The 21376-nt window shown below is 48.4% G+C and overlaps 1 protein-coding gene across 1 annotated transcript in view; it reads left to right on the forward strand.

Moving 5' to 3' along the window:
- The first annotated feature begins 17156 nt into the window (after positions 1-17156).
- MXI1 (MAX interactor 1, dimerization protein) overlaps positions 17157-21376 on the forward strand; it is a 73483-nt gene continuing 69263 nt past the window's right edge. The window contains exon 1 of the mRNA XM_081104477.1: positions 17157-18727. Coding sequence (XP_080960603.1) covers positions 18466-18727 — 262 coding nt within the window. The 5' untranslated portion in view covers positions 17157-18465. The remainder of the gene's footprint in view (positions 18728-21376) is intronic.

The raw sequence follows: 21376 nt of genomic DNA on the forward strand, positions 1-21376 counted from the left end.
GACTCTTCCTGGGCATGGGCCCTCAGCGCTGTATCAACTGGCATATTAGCCCTGGGAGTCCCATTCCTGCCACTGGCCAGCTGTGTACCAGAGGGCAAACCACTGACCTCCACAGCTTCTTTGGAGGCTGTGCAATGGGACAGTGCTGACCCTGACGGGCTCCACAAAGTTCCTGTGAAGCTCAACAATGTCTACGGGGACGTGCTTCCCCAACACTAAGCAAACGCCATGGGTTTCTATAGTTACTGGGATCGGGATTGTCATCCCTGGCTAACTGGAGAACACTTCCTTTGTGCTTCCAAATGAAGCTATTACCTATGCCTTCTCTCTAGAGCAGTGGTTCTCAACCTTCCTAATGCCGCGACCCTTTCATACAGTTCCTCATGTTCTGGTGACCCCCCCAACCATAAAATTATTTTTGATGCTACTTCATAACTGTCATTTTGTTACTGTTATGAATCGTAATGTAAATATCTGATATTTACATTATTTTCATTGTTACAAATTGAACATAATGAAAGCATAGTGATGAATCACAAAAACAATATGTAATTATATATGTGTTTTCCGATGGTCTTAGGCGACCCCTGTGAAAGGGTTGTTCGACCCCCAAAGGGGCCATGACACAGAGGTTGAGAACCGCTGCTCTAGAGCATCAGGTAGCAGAGCTTACCAGCTCAACCTTGTCAAATATGATTTCAATCACCATGGATTGAATGTTACTTTCTGTGCAAGACACTGAGCTTCCTGTGGAACGAGAAGGAGAATCTGGGTGTCAAACTCTTCCTCATCCATTATTTTATTCAATTCTTACTACAACCTTGTATGATGCTATTATTTCCATGTAATGGAACAGAAATTATTGTTAAAGGTCCTATCTCTGTACCTATCAGATTTAAACTCTAGGATTTAAACTCTGTCTGAGCCCAGGGCCTATGTTCTTGCTCTGATACCTTATTATCTCTCTATCCCTGGGGACGGTAGTATAGATGGGCAATGGTTCAACACATTTAGAAAGTGAGTCCTAGAGGAGCGGGAAAGTACATTAATAGCTTACTATATGCACCAGTTAGTTATTGCTGCATAACAAACCACCCCCCCAAATTTAGTGGCTTAAAATAATAAGCATGTGATCAGCTCCGGAGCCTGTGGGTTGGGTAGGTGGTTCTTCTGGTCTAGGATGGCCTCACTCGTGCTCCTGTGGTCAGCTGCTCGTTTGTTAGGTTGCCTAGGGGTTGGTCCATTGATCATTGCTGGACTTCCTCACATGTCTGGGGCCTCTGCTGGGACAATAAGGCTGACTCATCTCTGCCTCACGTAGTCTGTTATCACCAGCAGGCTAGCCTGGGCTTGTTCTCCTGGCAGAACCAGGGATCCAACAGAGCCGCAATGAGTAAGACCTCTTGGGACCCGGGCTCTGAACTGGCCCACTGTCACTTCTGCTGGCCAAAGAAACAAGCTGACTCAGACTCCAGGAGTGGAGAAATAGACTCATATTGCTGACAGGGGTTCCTGCAAAGCCACATTGCAAAAGGCTGTATACAGAGAGGATATGAATTGAGGCCATCAGTGCAATCAATCTACAGCACAATAGTTGTGTTTCACATGCTTCATCTACATTAAGGCATGCCATCTTCAGAACATCTCTTTGACATGGCAACTGCTCGTAGCCCCATTTTACAGATGAGGACATTGAGTTACAGACTGCAGAGGCAAGATTAAAACCCAGAGCCCACTCTCTTCGCCATTCCTGCCTCCCCGCGAGGTGTGTTTACAGCTCCCCTGGGGAGAAGCAGAAGTCAAGGTCATCCAAGGAGCCGGGACAGGTCACACAGCATTGAATGCCTGACTGTGCAGCTCTGGCAGGTGGCCAAATCAACCAGCTTATGTGACCTCCTTCTCCTGAGAAGGTGCTGACAGAAGACAGTCACAGGCCCAGGAGGATGGCCTAGTCCAGCCTGATCCACCGCTGAAAAGACTTGTTTTGTTGCAGTTAATTTTTTAGAAAGGTCCCCTGGCTGGGACTTCCCGTGTCTGGCTCCGTCTGTGCACTATTTGTGTGGGGAGAGCTGGGAAGCCCTTGGACCTCAGAGGCCGGGACAGCTCAGCATTGTCACAAAAATAGCCCTTCTCGGGGAAGGCAGGTACTTCCTCTGGCTGTGTTTCCCTCTCAGGCCTGCCTGGCCCGCACAAGAAAAGAGGCAAGAGCCAAAGACGCGCAGGATTGGGACGTGGCTGGTGAGAGGGCTTCGTGGGGACTCACCAGTAACAAAGGGAGGAAATGCATATGCAGTATCGGTAATTATACTGTCCACGTCCCAATTTGTATTTCAATATCTCATTTCCATAATAAAACTGCCAAAGCAAGAAACCAATGACAGGACCTCACGTCAGGGAGCTGGGGAAGGACAGAGGGGACAGGGGCTATTTTTCCCCCCTAATAACAAAATTGCCTTCAGTGGGAAACTCTTTGACGACAGACTGGCTGTTTGCAAGGCAACCAGGAGCTGAAGCTGCCGTCCAACTTCCATAGCCACGGGGAGTCGGCTTCCGGGACAGGGATGCAGCCTGCAGGACCCCTAGGCGCGCACAGTATAAGCTGAGATGGGCTTGGGGCTTTGGAAAATCCACAAGATAAAAGTGAGCCGGCCACAGCCTTGTGGATTTGGCTGTCCCACCGCCGGCTCGGGAACCCAGAATGCTGCTGAAAACCTCCATACCTCGACAGGCTGTGCCTTGCACTCGAGTGCCCTTTCCTTCCCCTGCCTTGTTTAGCTGCTTGTTTGTTTTTACTCAGCATTGGTTCCCTCTCTAGAAGCCAGCCCTGACCACCAGTCTCAGGGACGGATTCCCTGTTCTGGAGAGATCTGCCCTCCGCAGATTCAGGTGACCCACAACACATGATCGGCACTTCACTTCTCCCACCGTCCCCAGTCCCCACGGGACTGTAAACCCTGAGAGCAGAGTCTTACAGTGCCTGGGAGCTGGGGTGGGGGCTGGGGCTTCTGAGGAAGGGAAAGGAGAGCAACTGCCATGACCTCCCCCACCTCCCTCACCTCCCCCACCTCCCCCACTTCCCCCTCCTCCCCTGAGGCCAGTTGAGACGTAACAGGCTTTGCCCAAAGTTCATTTCCCCACGTGCAGATGGAATAGAGTGTGATCTTCAGGAAAAATAACCAAATAAGTGTCATGGCATGAAAAAATAATAATGGTGCCCTGTAATTGTATGGTGCTTTAGCAATGACAGAGCTCTTTGTGGGCCGTGTTAACGGATTCTCTCATAACAACACTGTGAAGTAAGCAGGCAGCGATGACAATTATTCTCATTTCACAGAGAGGAAGCCAGGACTATACGAATAAGTGACCTGTCCAAGGTCACGTGTGTGTGTGTGTGTGTGTGTGTGTGTGTGTGTGTGTGTGTGTAGCTGAGACTTGAGCCCGGGTCTTCAGTTCTGATTCCAGCGCTCTTCCCGCCGATCTGGATGGTGATCGAGGTGGCTTCATAAAGTGGATTGGCCATCAGGCTCTGATGTTACAATAGCATTGGGACTAGAGGGCTGGGGTTGTCTTTAGCTCAAAGTTTTTGAAGTCGCCAATACAAAAAGACTTAAAATAATATCTAAAGAACTCGCCTTTTCTGTCGCTGACACTGAATGACTGTTCCTCAGAAACACCCTCTAGTGGTCCGGCCAGCGTGGCTCAGTGGTTGAGCGTTGATCTATGAACCAGGAGTTCATGGTTCTAGTCCCCATCAGGGCACATGCCCAGGTTGCAGGCTCAATACCCAGTAGGGGGTGTGCCGGAGGCGGCCAGTCAATGATTCTCTCTCATCATTGATGTTTCTAACTCTCTTTCTCTTCCTCTCTGAAACCAATAAAAATACTTATTTTTTTAAAAATTCAAACCTACAGCTAGCTATTCCCTTCCAGGAATGTATCCCAAGGAAATAAGTAAGAATGTCCATGAAGGGTGCTCTAGGATGTTTATTGTATCATTTTTTACAGCAGCAAAAAGTATTTGGAAACAATTTAAATGTCTACCATTGGAAGACTGGTTATGGTCCAGTCATATAATGGGATATTGTGCAGCCATTATAATATTGTAAAGCATATTTACTGACCTAGAAAGATGTTCATGATTGGGGGGGGGGGCGGGGAGAAAGAGGTTACAAAACAGTCTGTATGATAGGATCTCATTTTTATTTTTAAAAAATATGTGTGTGTGTGGGTTTGTATATACAGGTTGTTCCCAAAAAGTGTGTACACACTTTAACAGCCGATAGCTGTACATTCTAGCACATTTTGAAAATAAAACGTATTTTAATAAACACTGCCTTCAAAGTATATACACATTTGGGGGGACACCCTGTATGTATAGTAACCAGAGAGAACATTCTTTCAGGGGAGACTTGGCTACAGGCCAAGTCTGGAATCCAGGGCCGTCTGGGATATCTGTTGCATTATGGTAACATGGCTTTTTCATGTACCAAGTTTTGACTTTACCCTGGAGGGAAGGGTGGTACACATGAAGGGCCTGAAGTATGAAAATAAGTATGTTTCTATGTATATACCAGCCAAAATGTTATCAGTAGCAGCTGGGATTTGGATGACTCTTATTATCTTATTTTTTTTCTTCTCTATATTTCTGTGATGATTATTTATTTATTTAAAATTTTAAAGTTTTTTGGGTTTTTTTTTGTTTTTTTTTTAAAAAAAAGGACTAAAAGAAACCCAAAGGAAGGTGGCTGGAGGACCTGAGAGCTGGGAGGGAGGGAGGAACGGGGAGTTGAGAGAGCAGCAACGCAAACTCCAGTGGCTCTGGAATCTCACCCCCAGTCTCTCAGGGACGGTGCCGTGGCCTGCCCCGGGCCCCTGGGACACGTGCCACCAGTGGCCAGGCCCTCTCTCCTGTAGTCACGCCTCCTTAGGCCAATTGTACGGGCATGGCTAGTTTCCATTTCTGGGCAGACGCTGGCTCTCCTTAGCCTGACTCTGCCACGTGGTCACCTCATTTTTGGTGAGGCCTGGAAAGGAGAAAAAAAAACACACAATGAAACCAAAACTGCTGCTGTGCAGGAGAGCTGCGGGTGGGAACTAGGCAGAACAGGAAAAAGAGAACTCCAGCCCAGGACCGTGGTGGCGCTCCGACCAGAGAGCTTCTGCCTGTTTTGTGTTGGTTAGCGGCAACCATTACTTAGTAAAAATAGCATTTAAACGTAGCATAAAGCAATGATAAGCACATTATACCATACATTTGTGCAACACCAATGCATTTCTTCTTTTCTTAAATTTTACATCACAGTACAATAATTCTAGTTCTTTCTGGACCAGAGGTTACTCATGTTGAAGTGGAATGAGGTGTATTATGACCTGCTTAAACTCTGCACTTGTGAATGGGGAGCATGGTTGTGAATTCTAAGGGTAATTCTGATTTTCCCCCCGAGCTGTTTCTTAAAGTTAAATGTTGGATGTTTATATAATTGTAGATCCTGTCTACCCTTTACCTGGTTGCCCCCAATGGTACTTGCAAGTACACTTGTGTGAGTGTTGATAAAACTGCTGCTTTATTGAGGTGTGATTGACATGTAACATTGTGTGAATTTAAGGAGTCCATGTGATAACTTGCTATATGTATATATTGTGAAATGATTACCACAATGAGGTTAGTTAAGCTAACATACCATCACTTCACATAGTTGTGTGTATGTGTGTGTGTGTGTGTGTGTGTGTGTGTGTGTGTGTGGTGATACTTCTAAGATCTACTTTAAAGTATACAATACAGTATTATTAACTACAGCCATCAAGCTGTACATTAGATCCCCAGAACATACTCATCTTATAACTGGAAGTGTGTACCCTTTGACCACCTTCACATCATTATCCCCACCTCCCCCCACCCCCCCACCCCCATCCCTGGTGACCCCTCTCTCTTTATGGATTCAGTTTCTTCTTAGATTCTACATATAAGTGAGAACATACAGCATTTGTCTTTCTCTATATGGCTTGTTTCACTTAGTATAATGTCCTCAAATATCATCTGTGTTGTTGCAGATGGAAGGATTTCCTTAATTTTCAGAGCTGAATAATATTATATGTGTATGTGTATGTATATGTATATGTATATGTATATGTATATGTATATGTATATGTATATAGACCATATTTTCTTGATTGATTCATCTGTGGACTCACATTTAGATTGTTTCCATGTCTTGACTATGGTAAATAATGCTGCAATGAACATGGAGGTGCAGATATCTCTTTGAGATTGTGATTTCATTTCCTTCAGATATATCTCCAGAACTGGAATCGCTGAATCCTATGGTACTTCTATTTTTAATTTCTTGAAGAATCTCCATACTGTTTTCCGCAGTGCATCAATTTACATTCCCACCAGTAGTGCACAAGGGTTCCCTTTTCTCCACATTCTCATCAGCACTTATCATTTTTAAAATATATATACATTTTTTATTGATTTCCCCCACTGGGGATTGAGCCCGCAACCTGGGCATGTGTCCTTGACCGGAATCGAACCCAAGACCCTTCAGTTTGCAGGCTGACGGTCTATCCAATGAGCTGAACTGGCTAGGGCTGTTCACTTTTTTTTTTTCAGTCTATTTTCTCTCAGTTGTTCAGATTGGGTAATTTCTATTGTCCTAGCTTCCAGTTCACTGACTATTTCTTCTGTCTCCTCCATTCTGCTATTGAGCCTATCCACTGAGCTTTTTATGTTGGTTATTGTACTTTTCAGTTCTAAAACTTCCATCTGGTTCTTCTTTATATCTCAGATTTCTTTGTTGAGACTTCCTTTTTAAAAAAAGATATTTTTATTGATTTCAGACAGGAAGGGAGAGGGAGAGAGAGATAGCAGCATCAATGATGAGAGAGACTTATTGATCGGCTTCCTCCTGCACACCCCACAGTGGGTTGGAGCCTGCAACCCAGGTATATGCCCTGGCCTGGAATCAAACCGTGACCTCCTGGTTCATAGGTCAATGCTCAACCACTGAGCCATGCTGGCTGCCCGCCCCCCTTTTATTTTTTTATTTTTTACTTTTTTCAAGCATGTTTTCTAATTGTTCATTGAGAAAAATTTATGTGGCTAGTTCTCTGTTCTAGGTGTTGGCATCTATTGATTGTCTTTTTATATTTAGTTTGAGATTGTCAGGTTCTTGACAGGATGAAAGAATTGTTATTGAAACATGGGCATTTTCATAGTATAAGAATCTTCATCCTATTTAAATCTCCTGTTTCTTGTGACTCCCTCTGACACCACTGTGGCAGGAAAAGGGGAGCACTGCCTTGTAACTGCGAGGTGGAGAGAGAAGTCCAGGTTCCCCTCTGGGCCTCCATTGACCCTTGAGGAGAAGGGCACTTGGTCAAGCTGTGCAGGGGTGGGAATTCCCAATGTGACCTGCCCTCACACTGCAGAGGGGTGTGCCTCATTCCGGCTGGCAGAGTTCAAGGTTCTGGCTCTCGGTTTCGCCTTCTCTGGCACCACTCTGCTGGGGGATGTTGGGGAGCCTTGTTGCAGCCCAGCCAGGGTGGAAGTCAAGGCTCCCACTTGGCCTTGACTGGGGTGAGTGTGGGTGGGGTCACAGTTTTTCTGTGCTGTTTGGCTGAAGCACAGTGGTTACTATCTAAAAGATTTCTGTCATGCCAGGGTGCCCCTTTCCTGGTCCATTGGAAAGAGAGAACAGGTTTTTCTTGACCCTTTTGTTGTCTTCACTTTAATGTTTCCAGGCTGCCAGCTTCATTAGCTCCAAGTCTGGGATAAATGAAGCAAAACTAAAACCCAGAGAATTCTTCAGTGAGTTGTTCCTTGGGCTCTGAGGTCCCTAACTGGCCTGCCTTTCTCTCTCCACTTCTAACAGTCTTCCTATGTTTGTTTTATATGTAATGTCTAAGGTTCTTAGTTGCGCTTAGTAGGAGGAATAGAGAAAACTGTCTACCTCATCTTCCTGGAAGTGCAAGTGCCTTCCTTCCTGCTTTTACCTACCGCTCTTAACCAAAGCAAACACCCACCAGAATTTCAGTATCGTGTCCACCTTTAGCATAACCGACCAATGTTTTTAAGTCATCCAAGCCCTTTGCTAATAGAATATCTCCATGAGATATTTTGGACCCATCTTTCCAGAGAGATAATCAGGCCTGAATTATGCAAGGATCATCTCTGGGTAAATCTGCTATCACAGTAAAATTAACTCCATCAAAGGACATTAGACCTTACCAGTTCAAAGAGGAAAGGTAAAGATAGTTTTACACCGAGAATGGCTACCCTAAACACACCAACATGCCCCCCTGTTGGGTCTTGCTCTCCCATGCCCAAACTGCAAGTGGTGGCTAACAATGTCCCTCGAAATTAATGACCTGCAAGCCCCACCCTAACCTTTTGGATTTGATTTCCCAGAAAAACTGTCCAAATTCCTATGAGGTTTCTTTTAGCACAGCGAGTTACCAAAGCCAGACCAGAAACAAATTTCTGAATACTATTAATAAAGGAGGAGTTTCCTGTGAACGAGAGTCTTTTAAACTGTGCTTCCTAGAGCTTTCCTGTGCAGCTTCAAAAGGAGTCATGACCACTTTGATTAGGACTTTATCTCAAGCCCTGATGAAGATAGGCGTGCTCTCAGAATACCCATCAGCATGAACGTTCACCAGTTACGTTTCCTCGTAAAAAAGCAGCATGCCCGGCCTGTGTAGCTCAGTGGTTGAGGGTCGCCCTATGAACCAGGAGGTCATGGTTTGATTCCCAGTCAGGGCACATGCCCGAGTTGCGGGCTCGATCACGTTTGAGGTGTGCAGGAGGCAGCCAATCAATGATTCTCTCTCATCATTGATGTTTCTATCTCTCACTCCCTCTCCCTTCCTCTAATATATATATATATATATATATATATATATATATATATATATATATATATATATTAAAAGCAGCACAACACCCCCTGGGGATCTGCACTAATGAAATTATTTTCTTCATCAGCCATTTCTCAAGTTCTGAGCCCTGTGGCAGGAAAACTTCTGGAAACCCAAAGAGGACTTTTCCTTTGGTTACCCCGTCTGTTCGTAGGTTCATCCTGATATTAAACACACATGGACAGAATGCTGTCTGCTGAAACCAGAGTCTTTTATTGCACTGTTATTTCACTCACTGAGGGGGTTGGAGAAAGATGGTGGGATGGGGGCTAGCGAATGGAGACAGATGGCCCATGCAATTACCACTTGAAAAACAGGTTTGTCCTTCAAAAAATGACAACAGCAGTGGACTCCAGCAACAGGTGAAATTTGAAAAAGGATTAGGGAAGGATTACTTAAGAGAAAAGGAACAGGTGTATCCAGGGTTCTCCAGGCTGGGCTGGGAGGGGGTCTTCAGCTTTTGAAATGACCTCAAAATAGCCCCTTTGCATTTCAGTTATGTTTGTACCCATGGACATTGGCAATGGTCAGTGATGGTGAGTTTGTGGCCATTTTACAGAAGGGCAAAAGGTAGAATGAGCACAGAAGTTTCCTTCCTTTTTTGTTTTTGTTTGTTTGTTTGACTCACATTTAGCTTAAAAACGTGGTTTCTTTCTTTATTTGCTTATTTATCGGGGTGGCATTGGTTAATACACAACTCAAAGTGAGAAGATATGTGTGCTTTAGCAAAACAGAAGAATATATGTACCTGAAGAGAAGGCAGAATATCTCCTCTTCACCCTGCAGGACCCCAGCGTTCAACTTCAGGACCCTGGGAATAGGTAGAAAAGGAATCTTAATTCTCTGGGGAGAGAGAGTGGCTATGGAGTCAAGGCCAGAATTTTTACAAGTAAGTTGATCATAGAGTATTATGACTGGAAGTGACCATTTGGCTTTTACCCATCTTACAAATGAAAACACAGCCCCAAGAGGGGCCAAGACCTGGCTACATCATGAGCAGTTGGTGACAAAGTCACAACTGGAGTTCAGAGAGTCGGGGCCCTATAGTGCAATCTAAGCCATGGTTTTATGCTGTGAGTAATCCTATCTTACCAGGCTTGGTCAAGGGCTCAAAGCCAGGAAGGTGAGAACAAGAGGGTCTGAGCCCATGTTCCATCCAGCAGAGGGACTCCTTGGGGAGCTCCAGTTGCTCTTTTGCTGCCAAGCTTTGGGGGAGGAAGAGCTGCAGGGGGCATCTGGGAAAGGCAGTCCAATGAAATAATAATAACAGCTGCTTATTAAAAATTTTAGCATAAGTATATCCCCACTGTCGCATGGGTTATACTTATGCTAAAACATTAGTTGTTGTTTATCTGAAATGCATATTAAACTGGGCACCCTGTACTTTCATTTGATAAGTCTGGTCCTCCTATCCTCAGGTTGTCATGCGCAGATGCAAGCTGAGAACCTCTGTCCTAGGTGACGGCAAGCCTTCCTTCCACAGGCACTCACAGATGGCTCTCAGCTTCACCACTTCCGGCCCCAGCAGCAAATGTGTGTGTGTGTTTAATATACTTTTATTAATTTCAGAAAGGAAGGGAGAGGGAGAGATAGAAACATCAATGATGAGAGAGAATCATTGATTGGCTGCCTCCTACACGCCCCTACTGGGGGATCAAGCCTGCAACCTGGGCATAGGCCCTTGATCAGAATTGAACCTGGGACCCTTCAGTTCACAGGCTGACACTCTAACCACTGAGCCAAACCGGCTAGGGCAATATATGTGTGTTTGTAGGGTCTTTTATGGCACTGTGTCTGGCCTTTAACTCAGCAGCAGAGCTAATTTGTACAGGGGAGGACAAATCATGAGAGGTTAGCTAGGCGCCACTGGGAGACTGGTGATGTCTGGTAATAACACTGAAGTTGCTGCCTGCTCCCTGGTTTGGTCCTGTGCTGAGTTCCTAGCAGGTAAGCTATGAAGGGTTGGGCACTCCAGAGATGCCATGGATACTCTGGAACAACCACAGCCTAGGAAGGGAGAATCCAAGTTCCTTTACTGGAGACATTTTCATTCTACAATCTGATGAGGATGTGGAACAAGTGCCCTTGTCATGCACATAACCCCAGTTAGCTACACAGCATAAGTTTACACCCACAGGGCATGTGGCTGGACAGGACCAAAGGAAGGTAAGTGGCTCTAAAGAGGAAGAAGGACCTACTGCTCTGCCCGGCTGGGACCAGGGAGCGTCACTTGCTAGCTGTGCCATCTGGGGTAAGGCATTTTTTCCCCTCAGCCTCCATTTTTCATCTGTAAAATGGGGGTGATGATAATACCTTATGGAGTGTGAGGATAAAATAAAATTGTGCTTGGAAAACAGGTCTGGAATATTATAAGCACTTTATGAATAGCAGCTCTTATACTTAACAGTATCTCTAAGACAATCTGGGACCACATTACACATATATACAGGGATGGGCAAAAGTCAGTTTATGGTTGACAAATAATACAATAATTAATAAATAATAATGCAAGAATAAACTGTTTCTCGTTTGCCCGCCCCTATATAATGCACCTGAAAGTGTTCATGTTCAAAGGATATAAAATTAAATGAACAAGATGTTCCTTAACATTCGCTCAGCCAGAGGATTGACAGAGCCCAGCTCTTCCACAGCTTTGAAACATGGACAGGAAATGAAGAAGAATTTCCCAATTCTAGCCTCTGTGTCTGGGATTTTTTTTTTTTTTTTTTACTCAATTCTACTTTAATGCAATTAAGTATCAAAAGTCTAAGGCAGATTCTTGCAACTGTATGCCAACATGTTATTCTCATGTGCCTGCCTGTCTGGGGTGGGTGTTTTAGGGTGTAGTTATATGAAAATAGCCTCTGATTACGTTTCTGACTTTTCCAGGTAGGTTATAATTTCAGACGGTTGTTTTGACGTGACTCCTTGGCAGGCCACACATATCCGTGAGATCATCGGGACTATGTCAATTAGAATGACATATGACATTTTTAAAAATTTAACTATTCCGGTACATAATGTGGTATGTCTTACTACTGTGGAAACCTGCAAAGGGTCAGTCTTATGCAAACAAAATTAATTTCCAATGTAGGCAAGAAGACAGGGAAATATGAAGGCAAACCCTTGCTCACTCTTATTTTTTTATCCTCACCCAATGATATGTTTATTTTTTAAATCCTCACTGGAGGATATTTTTCCATTGATTTTTAGAGAAAATGGAAGAGAGAGGGAAAGACAGAGAGAAATATTGATGTGAGAGAAACACATTGGTTGGTTGCCTCCTGCATGTGCCCCAACCAGAGCCCAGGAAGGGAAGAAGCCTGCAACCAAGGTACGTGCTCTTGACTAGAACTGAACCCGCCCTTGACCAGAATTAAACCCAGGGACCCTTTGGTCTACAGGCTGACACTCTATCTGCTGATCCAACCCAGTTAGGGCTGTTTATTGATTTAGTGAGAGGAGGGAGGATGGAAGAGAGAGAGAGAGAGAGAGAGAGAGAGAGAGAGAGAGAGAGAGAGAGAGAGAGAGAGAAACATCGAGGGGAAAGAAAAATGTTCATCAGTTACCTCCCAGGGATGGAACCCACAGCGTAGGTATGTGCCCTGACCAGGAATCGAACCTGCAACTTTTTGATGCACAGGACAACGCTCAACCAGTTGAGCTCCCCAGCCAGGGCCACACTCTCTTTTATGACTATTTCTGTGATGCATAAGAGGGTGTAACAGTCCCTTTGGGTGAATCCTATTACTCTGTCTTCAACTTGGCGTTTAATTTCATTTTCTGAAAGACACAGGAGTAAAGGGGACTGCCTTTGAGTGTATGTATGTGCTCACACGCATATCTGCATGCAGAAGGCGGGTCCTATGTCTACATGTTTACCTGGGTCAGAAATAAGTCCCATGAGAATGTGGGTTTGGGCTCTTTGCTCACTGCTCTGTCCCTAAACCTAAAACAAGTCTGACACACGTAAAATACGTCTTCTGACTAGCGGCATTAGTCTGCAGGTTGAGTATCTGTTCATGTGTGTTATCTATGATAAATGTACCCACTTTGTTGCTCATCATCCTTTCACCGGTGAGAACTGAGCTCTGGGTCGGGAAAGGGAGAGGGCAACTTCCAGGGCTCAGGCAGGAGACACGGAAACAGAGAAAGGGAAAATAGGCTTCGGGGAGCGGAGGGCGGGGCAGGTGTCCAGGCAGAAGGTCCGAGACTAACCTGTAGCTTTGTATGACCCGGATGTGGGGGCTGTCTCCAAGACTGTTGGCCCGCTGGTCCACAGACTGGGGTCCTAGGCGCCCCCGCCGACCTCTCTGAGCACAGGAATGGACCTCCTTTGTTCTTCTTAAAAGTTTATATTTTCATTGATTTCAGAGAGGCAGGGAGAGGGAGAGGGAGAGAAACGTCAATGATGAGAGAGAGTCATTGATCAGCTGCCTCCTGCACGCCCTGACCAGGAATCTAACCACGTCCTCCTGGCTCATAGGTCGACGTTCAACCACTGAGTCACACTGGCTGGGTAAAACTTTCTTTTTTTTAGCTCAAGGCATTGGCCATCTTTTAATGCCACATGTCTCTGGGAATGATTGCATTTCAGCTAGTATCATTCCCTGGTACCTTAATGTATATGAATTTAGAATCTTCGATGAATTCCCCTTTATAAAAAAAATATAGAGACATTAAAGAAAGTAGGGGCCTAATGGATCCATCTAGAAGACACCCCAGAGGGAGAAAATGTAAACAAAAAAAAAAATTTAGCTGTGTATGACTCTCGCCGTGATCTCAGGCCACTGCCTTCATTGCCTGGTGATTTTGAAAATTCCCCATCAGAGGCATCTTGTTACAGAGGAGACCCGTCATGGCACCAGATCGGCTGAGCCGTGAGGACGGGGAGAGGGAGGCTGAGCCTCAGTACTTTTGGGGCAGGGATCTTCAACCATCTGGCTCCATGAGTCTCTGGCTCCTCCACGGAGACAGCATCTTGATATTTAAACTTTAATTGAGTGACTCAGAAATAGCTTTGCAGACAGTGTCAAATGCTTCTTCTTGCCTCTCTGGAGCAAGGGAGCCATGAAGGCCAGTACCACTATTCCAGGCAGGCAGGCAAGGGCATTCCTGCCTTCAACCCCCATGGCCCAAGCCCCTGTTTTGTGTCATGCATGTGCTGTGCCAGGTACCAGGGCTGGGAATGCCAGGGGGAGCGAGGCATGCTTCCTGTCCTTGATGAGCTCATAGTCTAATGAACCCTTTAAGTACTGGGCGTTGTACAGAAGAAGCCCGGGCTGAGACAGGAAGGGCCTGCCAGCCTCAGAGGTCCAGAAGGAGGGAGGGCAGAGTCCATAAGAGCAGAGATAATGCTTAGGAGCAGGTGACACCCGGGAGAGAGGCCGTGGAGGGTGGAGGCTATTTATCCTCTGCCCATGTCTACACCCGCTGGTGAGGGTGGGGGTGGGGGTGGGGAGTGGTTGGAAGAGGCCTTTTAAGGCTGTGCCAGGAGCCACGGGGAGAGGCAGAGTCCCACAGCTCTCCTTGTTCCTGACATGCTACTTGTGTCTTAACAGCTCCTGGCTGTAGTCGTGGGCCTTCCTTGAAACCACTCCTCCCTTCTAATAGTTGAAGACACAGTGAAGACTCTTAAGGAGAGAAGGAGCCCCAAGCCAGCTCCTCCACTCTTGCTGGATGATGCCTTGTCAAAGGGAAAGGTGCCCAGGGAAAACCTGGCTGGGGACGCTCTGGGGGTTAGGACTCAAGTGACAACGCAGGGGCAGGAGATCTCTTGATGGTATTTATCAAGCCTGAGTACAAAGACCACAGGTCAAAGAGCAGGGAAGAACCTGACTTGGCCATGCTGGCAAGGTCCAAAGAAAAGCTAGACTTTGGTGGGACAGATTTAGGCAGGAAGGACTAGCGAGGGGAGAACAGGTAAGGAGGAAGAGCAGAGCTAAGGAGCCCAGGAGAGCCAGAACGGTCCAGGGTGGGCAAGGGCATCCCAGCATCCCATCCTGTCGCAGGATGGGGAGGTCTGGGCAACCATCCTAGCGCCATCTTGGTAATTAACCAACCTCTGTGCACCTGAAGACACGATTACAGACAAAACAACTCCTTTGAAGTAAGAGTACAGAATGTCTGGGGGAAAGAGGGGCAAATAAAAGAGAGAGTGATCTTGCTTTAAAATGCAAACAAGGTTGATGGAAAAATATTACCAAACAGGCTGAACAAAGAAAAAGAAGGTTGGGAAGACAAGACCCATGCTGAGTAGACACCCAAGACACCTGGGGCCTTTAGGAAGGCCGGGGCGGCCTTGCTGGGCACTGCAGTCGCGCTTTCCTTTCAGAGAGCGCCCATGTCCCTCATGGGCTACGCCTGCCTTCTCATCCCCTACCTTCTCACCCCCTACCTGTTCTCTGCACAAATTCTCGGCCAGTTTCCAAAGAGGCCTATTTATTTATGGAGTCAAAGCCCCCGGGGAAGCGAGGTGCAAAAGGTTTGAATGGTTCCTCCTTGGAAGCAAAGCTAATCGGGAATGGAGCTGAGCTTGTAACCCAGCATCCTGGAGGCCTGTCCCATGATATAACCCCCGAACCACCACTCTTTCTGTTGAGGCCAATTTTATTAGAGAAATCTGTTAGTTGGGAACAGTGGGGGAAGGGAGGTCAATATGATGCTAACATGATTTAACACTTGATGGGCTCTGCAAAACCAAGAAAGGGGCTTTGAGCTAATTTAGCTTGGCACATTCATCCTTCCACATACATGTTACCAAAATGAATATATGCGACGAAGCTACATATGAGACTCTGGGCTACAATGGCACAGACTTCGTGGAACAAAAAGGCATTTCTCCTGCCTCCACTGTGTCTCTTGTGGTGCCATTGTCTGATGCTAAGCACTCACATAATAACAAAAAACAATGCCCCTATGATGGGGGAAAAACTTGATTTGGCACCAGCGGTGGTGTTTTCCATGGGAATGGTGGTGGGGGCTGTGGCCGTCTGTGGGAATAGTGCAAATCAGCACTTTTGGTAGATTTTCTTCAAGCCATTGTTTATTTTGGCTTTGGTCAGATCCATGGCCCAGCTTGAAGATCCCACTGGGCTTTCTGAGGCTCACAGACCTATGAGAGAAGAAATAAGGATAAATAAATAATTACAACACACCTTACTACCACCCCTGCACTCATTCGTGGAGTGTGCCTGTCTCGCGCGTGTGTATGAGTGTGTGTGTGTGTGTGTGCGTGCATGTGTGTGTACGTACATGTAGGTTACAGGACTGCATACGTGCACACTGGCCCAGGCCTTCACCTGGGAATTAGACCAAGGTTTTTGGGGTCTGGGCTTCCCTGGTTCATTGTCTCACTATCATCTATTTAGGGCTGCGGAAGATCAGGGCTATTTCACACAAATGCCAGTTTTTGCAAAACGGTATTGGATAAAACTTGTTTGAAACTGTAACTTCCTAAAGCCCTCACACATTTATAGATTTTAAACATGAATACCTTGAGTTGTGGTTCTGATAGCAACAAGGAAGTCGGTGATTGTTGTGATAACGGAAGGTGAACTTTTATCTCGAAGCTCTTCAGAATACATTGGCTTTACAATGTCGATTGACTGATTGTTCCTGTCCATAAGTTCGGTGACTTTAAGCAAATAACTTACTAGAAAACCCATTTTTCCATTGGCTAATTAATATAAATGAGTTAAGTTTCTACAGCATCTCACTAACATAACAAAATGACGTTATTTGAGGACCTGCTGTATTATAAAAGTGCAAAAGACTTTTTTGAAGGCTCTGTGAGGGTGTGTGCACTCCAAAGTTTCTATTAGTGCGGATTTTACAAAGAAATGCACTTTCTCTCCTTTTTCCAAAAAGTTTCCCAGTAAGAGTCTTCCTGACACCTGTGTATGAAGCTGCCTCTGAGTGGGGTGGCTGGGTGGCACAACTCTAGGGGGCAGTGTTCCTGGGTCTTCTCTGAAAATGGTTCCCTGGGAGGAAAACTCCAGGTGGCCTTGCTAGGTGACAATATTTAGATGGGCTTGTTGCAGAGATGTTTTCCAACGAAGTGAAGAAGTCTTGTCTCCTGCAACTTATGTTCTCTTGGATGCAGTAGGGGACCCAGCCTCTTGTCTGGGTCTGGGTTGAAAGAAAAATATCTTACTATGGGCCAGGTAGTGTGTGCAATGTAGATATAATTTAATCATGACATAACTTTTTTTTTCTAATTTTTTTCCTTTTAAATATATTTGTATTGATTTCAGAGGGAGAGGGAGAGAGAGAGAAACATCAATGATGAGAGAGAATCATTGATCAGCTGCCTCCTGCATGCTCCACCCTGGGGATGGAGTGGTAACCTGGGCATGTGCCCTGGCTGGGAATCGAACTGTGACCTTCTGGTTCATAGGTCGACGTTCAAGTACTGAGCCACACAGGCCTGGCAAGAACAAGACTCCTATTAGAGTTTCACAGGTGGGAAAACTTAGACCAGAGGTTAGGGGACTTGCCCAAGCTCACACAGTCTGTCTGCATCAGAGGTGGGACTTGAACCCTTCTCTATGGCACTTCCCAGAGGCCTTCACAGCACCCAGGGGTCCTGCAGACAGTAACTGGGTGACAGCAGCAGCAGTGAAAATAATGCCAACTGGGGTAGGGGTCTTCAGAGCCAAAAGGTGGGATTCAGTTGGAGTGGGGTGGCCCTGGGCTGCCACTTCTGCCTCTCTGTCAAATCAAAGGGCCAGGTGTGATGGCGCCCTGGTGTGAGCTTTGCACAGCTGGACCAGGGCCGGGAAGAGGAGCATGGAGACTCGCTTACATCTCCTCCCCTTCCTGGATGAAACTTTGCATTTAAAGGAAGAAAGAGAGTAAATCTGTAACCTGGGATTTGTTGGCCTGGAGATTTCATTTGGCCCTTTGAAGGCACAAGGCCTTGCGTGTGTGTGTGTGTGTGTGTGTGTGTGTGTGTGTGTATGGGGGGGACTTCAGATTACACGTGATGGGTTTTTTTGATTGGGTTTTTTATTGTTATTTTTTTTAAGTCATAGCTGCTACCATTTTTTGGAGACCTATTATGTGCCAAGCCTTGTGCTAGCTAGACGCTTTTCGGGGTAATATTTTGATGTGGAGGAAAAAATAACTTAGTAGTTTGTTTTTATGCAGGTGCAGAGGCATCGGGTATTTTTTCCATTCGGGTTAAAATACGGCGCTCCTCGCCGAGGGGCGGGGAGGGGTGCGGGGACGGCCAGGGGGCGGTCCCGGCCTCCCCAGTCTCCACCTTTTATTTTGACCGGCCGGCTGGCGGCAGGCTCGCACTAGGACCCAGGCGCCTCCGTCTGTCCTGTAGGTTCATTCAATCTCCCATACACACAGACCCGCTGCGAGACCGACACACACTCACACTCGGGCACACAACCGCACGCAGTGAGGCTCGGGAAGTCAGATCGCCTCCTCGCCCGAGCGCCTCCTCCGCTCCAGCCAGCCGGGTCTCCCTGGGCCCGAGCCCAGCCGGGCCGCGCAGCCCTACCCGAGGACGAGCTCGGCGGACCCCGGTCCCCCCATGGGCAAACGCGGACGGCCGCGCAAGGAGGCGCGCTGCGAGGGCGCGGGGCTGGCCCCCGCCGCGCCCCCGGCCGTGGCCGCGCCCCAGCCCCCTGCCCAGCCGGACGAGCCCGCGGGGGCCAAGCTCAGGTGCCCCTTCTCGGACATCTTCAACACCAGCGAGAACTCGATGGAGAAGCACATCAACACTTTTCTGCAGAACGTGCAGATTCTGCTCGAGGCCGCCAGCTACCTGGAGCAGATCGAGAAAGAAAACAAAAGTAAGTTTGGGGGCCCCCGCTCCTCCTCGGGGCCCGGCTCTTTCTTCCTCGCCCACTTGGGCGACCCCTGTCGCCTGCTCGGCCCGCGCCTCCCTCCCCCCAGCACACATCCAGCTCTCGGCAGGAAAAACCGATGACACGGGAGAAAGGACACGCACGCACAAAGCTGCTAAAGATGTAACAAAGACGATCGGGGCGGGGGGGTGGAGGGGGGTGTCCGTGCATCTGTCTGTCCGTCTCCCGCAGGCTGGGAGGATCGCCTGGACGGGGAGCAAGAGAGTGTTGTTGTTTTGTGACAACTGAGCCAAGAGCTCAGCTCTTCGAGGTCGCCTTTCTTCCTTTTTTCTCTCTCTCTCTCTTTTTTTTTTTTTTCCGGAGCCTTCTCGGGCAGACAAGTGTTGTTTTTCTGTCGCTCGTTCCTGGGTGGGGTGGGGAGGATTAGAAGCCGAAAGTTGGAAACCGTAGGCAGTGCTCAGCGGTTTCAGAAGGAGAACACACAGACATACACGACAACAATAACAACAGCAGCCACCGAAAAGCCCTTCGCGGCGTGGGCTCGGGCTGGCTCGGCTGGGCTTCTCCCTCCCGTCCGCTTCGCTTTCCTCTCCCCTCTCGCAGCAGGGCCGGGCTCAGGCCATCGCGTCCTCCGGTGCAGTGCCCCTTCGCCTCTGGTGCCCTGGGGTGCCACCCTCCCCCCCTCCTTTCCCCTAAGAAACAGGCCGGCTGGGCCAAGCGGCGCCAGCAGCTCGCCCCGAACCCGCCGTCCTCCGGGGAAACTTGGCGAGGGGGACGCAGCTAGAAGGAAACTTTGGGATCTCGCAGGAAACAATAGTTGGGGAAGAAGGTGTGGGCTGTTGTGTGCGGTTTCTTTATTTTCCGGGAGACGGCTCCCGAGCTAGGGCGCAGGGCGAGGAAGGCAAACGCCTTTCTGGTCGATTTCTACCGTCCACCCCCACCTCCCCACCCCGGCTCAGGTGGAGAGTGATGCGTTGGGGGGGGGGGGGGGCGCGCTGGGAACCCCACCCCGGCCTGGCCTCTTTTTTTTTTTTTTTTTGTATTTGTTTGTTTCATTTTTGCTCCTTCCAGCCAGGTCCCCCAGCCCTCCCCAGGCAGTCGACTCTGCGCCCTAACGGGGGCACCCGTGTGCGGTGTCGCCAGCACGGTCCTCACAGATAATAGCTGCGAGAAGGCAGGGGCAGGGGCAGGGGCAGGCGCAGGGGCAGGGGCAGATAGAACGACAGACTAGAGAAGACCAGTCTGTTTAATCTGTCTGAGCAAGTAGGAAGATCAATAAGAAGGGGGGTGGGGGGATGGTCCGATTGCAACGTGTCAGATATTGTAACCTCCTCCCCCCTCCCCAACACACAACAACAACCCTCAAACACAAAAACACCATAGCTGACCGACACCCCAGGCCTCCAGGGTGAAAGTAAGCCTGTGTTGGCAACGCAATTTTTCAAAAGCCGTAAGGCAAAAACCCAAGGGTTTGTGTTGGGAGGTCGGTGATGCGATCTTTTCTTTCTCTTCTCTCTTGTTTTCTCGGAGTGCCTGCCTGGGTTTCGAGAAAGGCGCATCGCCGGCGGTGTAGCCAAATCAGATTGTTATTATTATTCGGAGTGTGTGTGTGTGTGTGTGTGTGTGTGTGTGTGTGTGTTGGGGGGGGGGGGTGATGGTGGTGGCGGTTGTGCATTTGTCAGGAGGGTAGTTACTGAAAAGCCAGAGCTGGTGGGGAAACGGGTGAAGACCTGGTTTTGTTTGGTGTGTTTGCTTTTGTTGGCGGGGGGAGGGGCGAGATTTCTTTAGCTGTCCCCCGCCCGGGTTCCCTGTTCTCTGGAGCCCGTCTGGTAGCGCCGGCATCTGCGGGGGGGGGGGAGGGGGGCTGCACCCTAAGAGGGCACCTTGGAAGCGTGTGGCGAACCTGGCTGGCCCCCCTCCCCCAGTGGGGTGTACTAAGGAGGCTGCTGGAGCTTCCACCGCGTCCCGTCACCCCTTTGCACCCACAAACAATCGGAGACCTCAGCCACCCCTCACTACCCACCCCGGCCTTCCTGGCCGCCGCCACCTCCTTGTTTACCCCAGGACGGGGCTCCGGCGTGGCCACTAGTCACGTAAGCAGAGGGCCGGGCTGCCCCGCATGGGGCGGGACAGCAACAACAGAGCTGGGCTCCCCAGGTTGAGAAAGCCTAGGGCTTCCTCCCGGTCCCTCTCCCGAGGCGTCTGCGCCGCACGTCCGCCGGCCCCCAGGAGGGGCTCGGAACCTCAGCGCCCCAAAGTCAACTTCGAGTGCGTAATCGGTCCCTCGGCCCCGCTCCACACCGTCTCCCGCCCCCCCGCCCCCCCGCCCGGATCCCCGCGGGAGTATTTTTAGCTCTCTTGCCTCTTTTCGCCGCTGCTGTTTGGCTCGGCATGACGTGATGTCAACAGCCCCCAGATTTCCCCGAGAGCGTGGGACGCTGCGCCGTTCCCGGCTCGGCTACTGAGACCCCCCACTCCAGTCCCCAACAGCTCACGCGGGCGAGGGCGACCTCCGGCAAACTACGGGCGACCCTTTGCGGGGCCCTCTGTTACCCCCCTTTCAAACTGGAAAGACCCACGGTGGCCACTTGATCCACTCCATCACCGCCCCCCCTCCCCCCCCGCCACCCGCTC

This window comes from Myotis nattereri, assembly GCF_964212035.1.
Source record: "Myotis nattereri genome assembly, chromosome: 13".
In the NCBI taxonomy this organism is placed as follows: domain Eukaryota; kingdom Metazoa; phylum Chordata; class Mammalia; order Chiroptera; family Vespertilionidae; genus Myotis; species Myotis nattereri.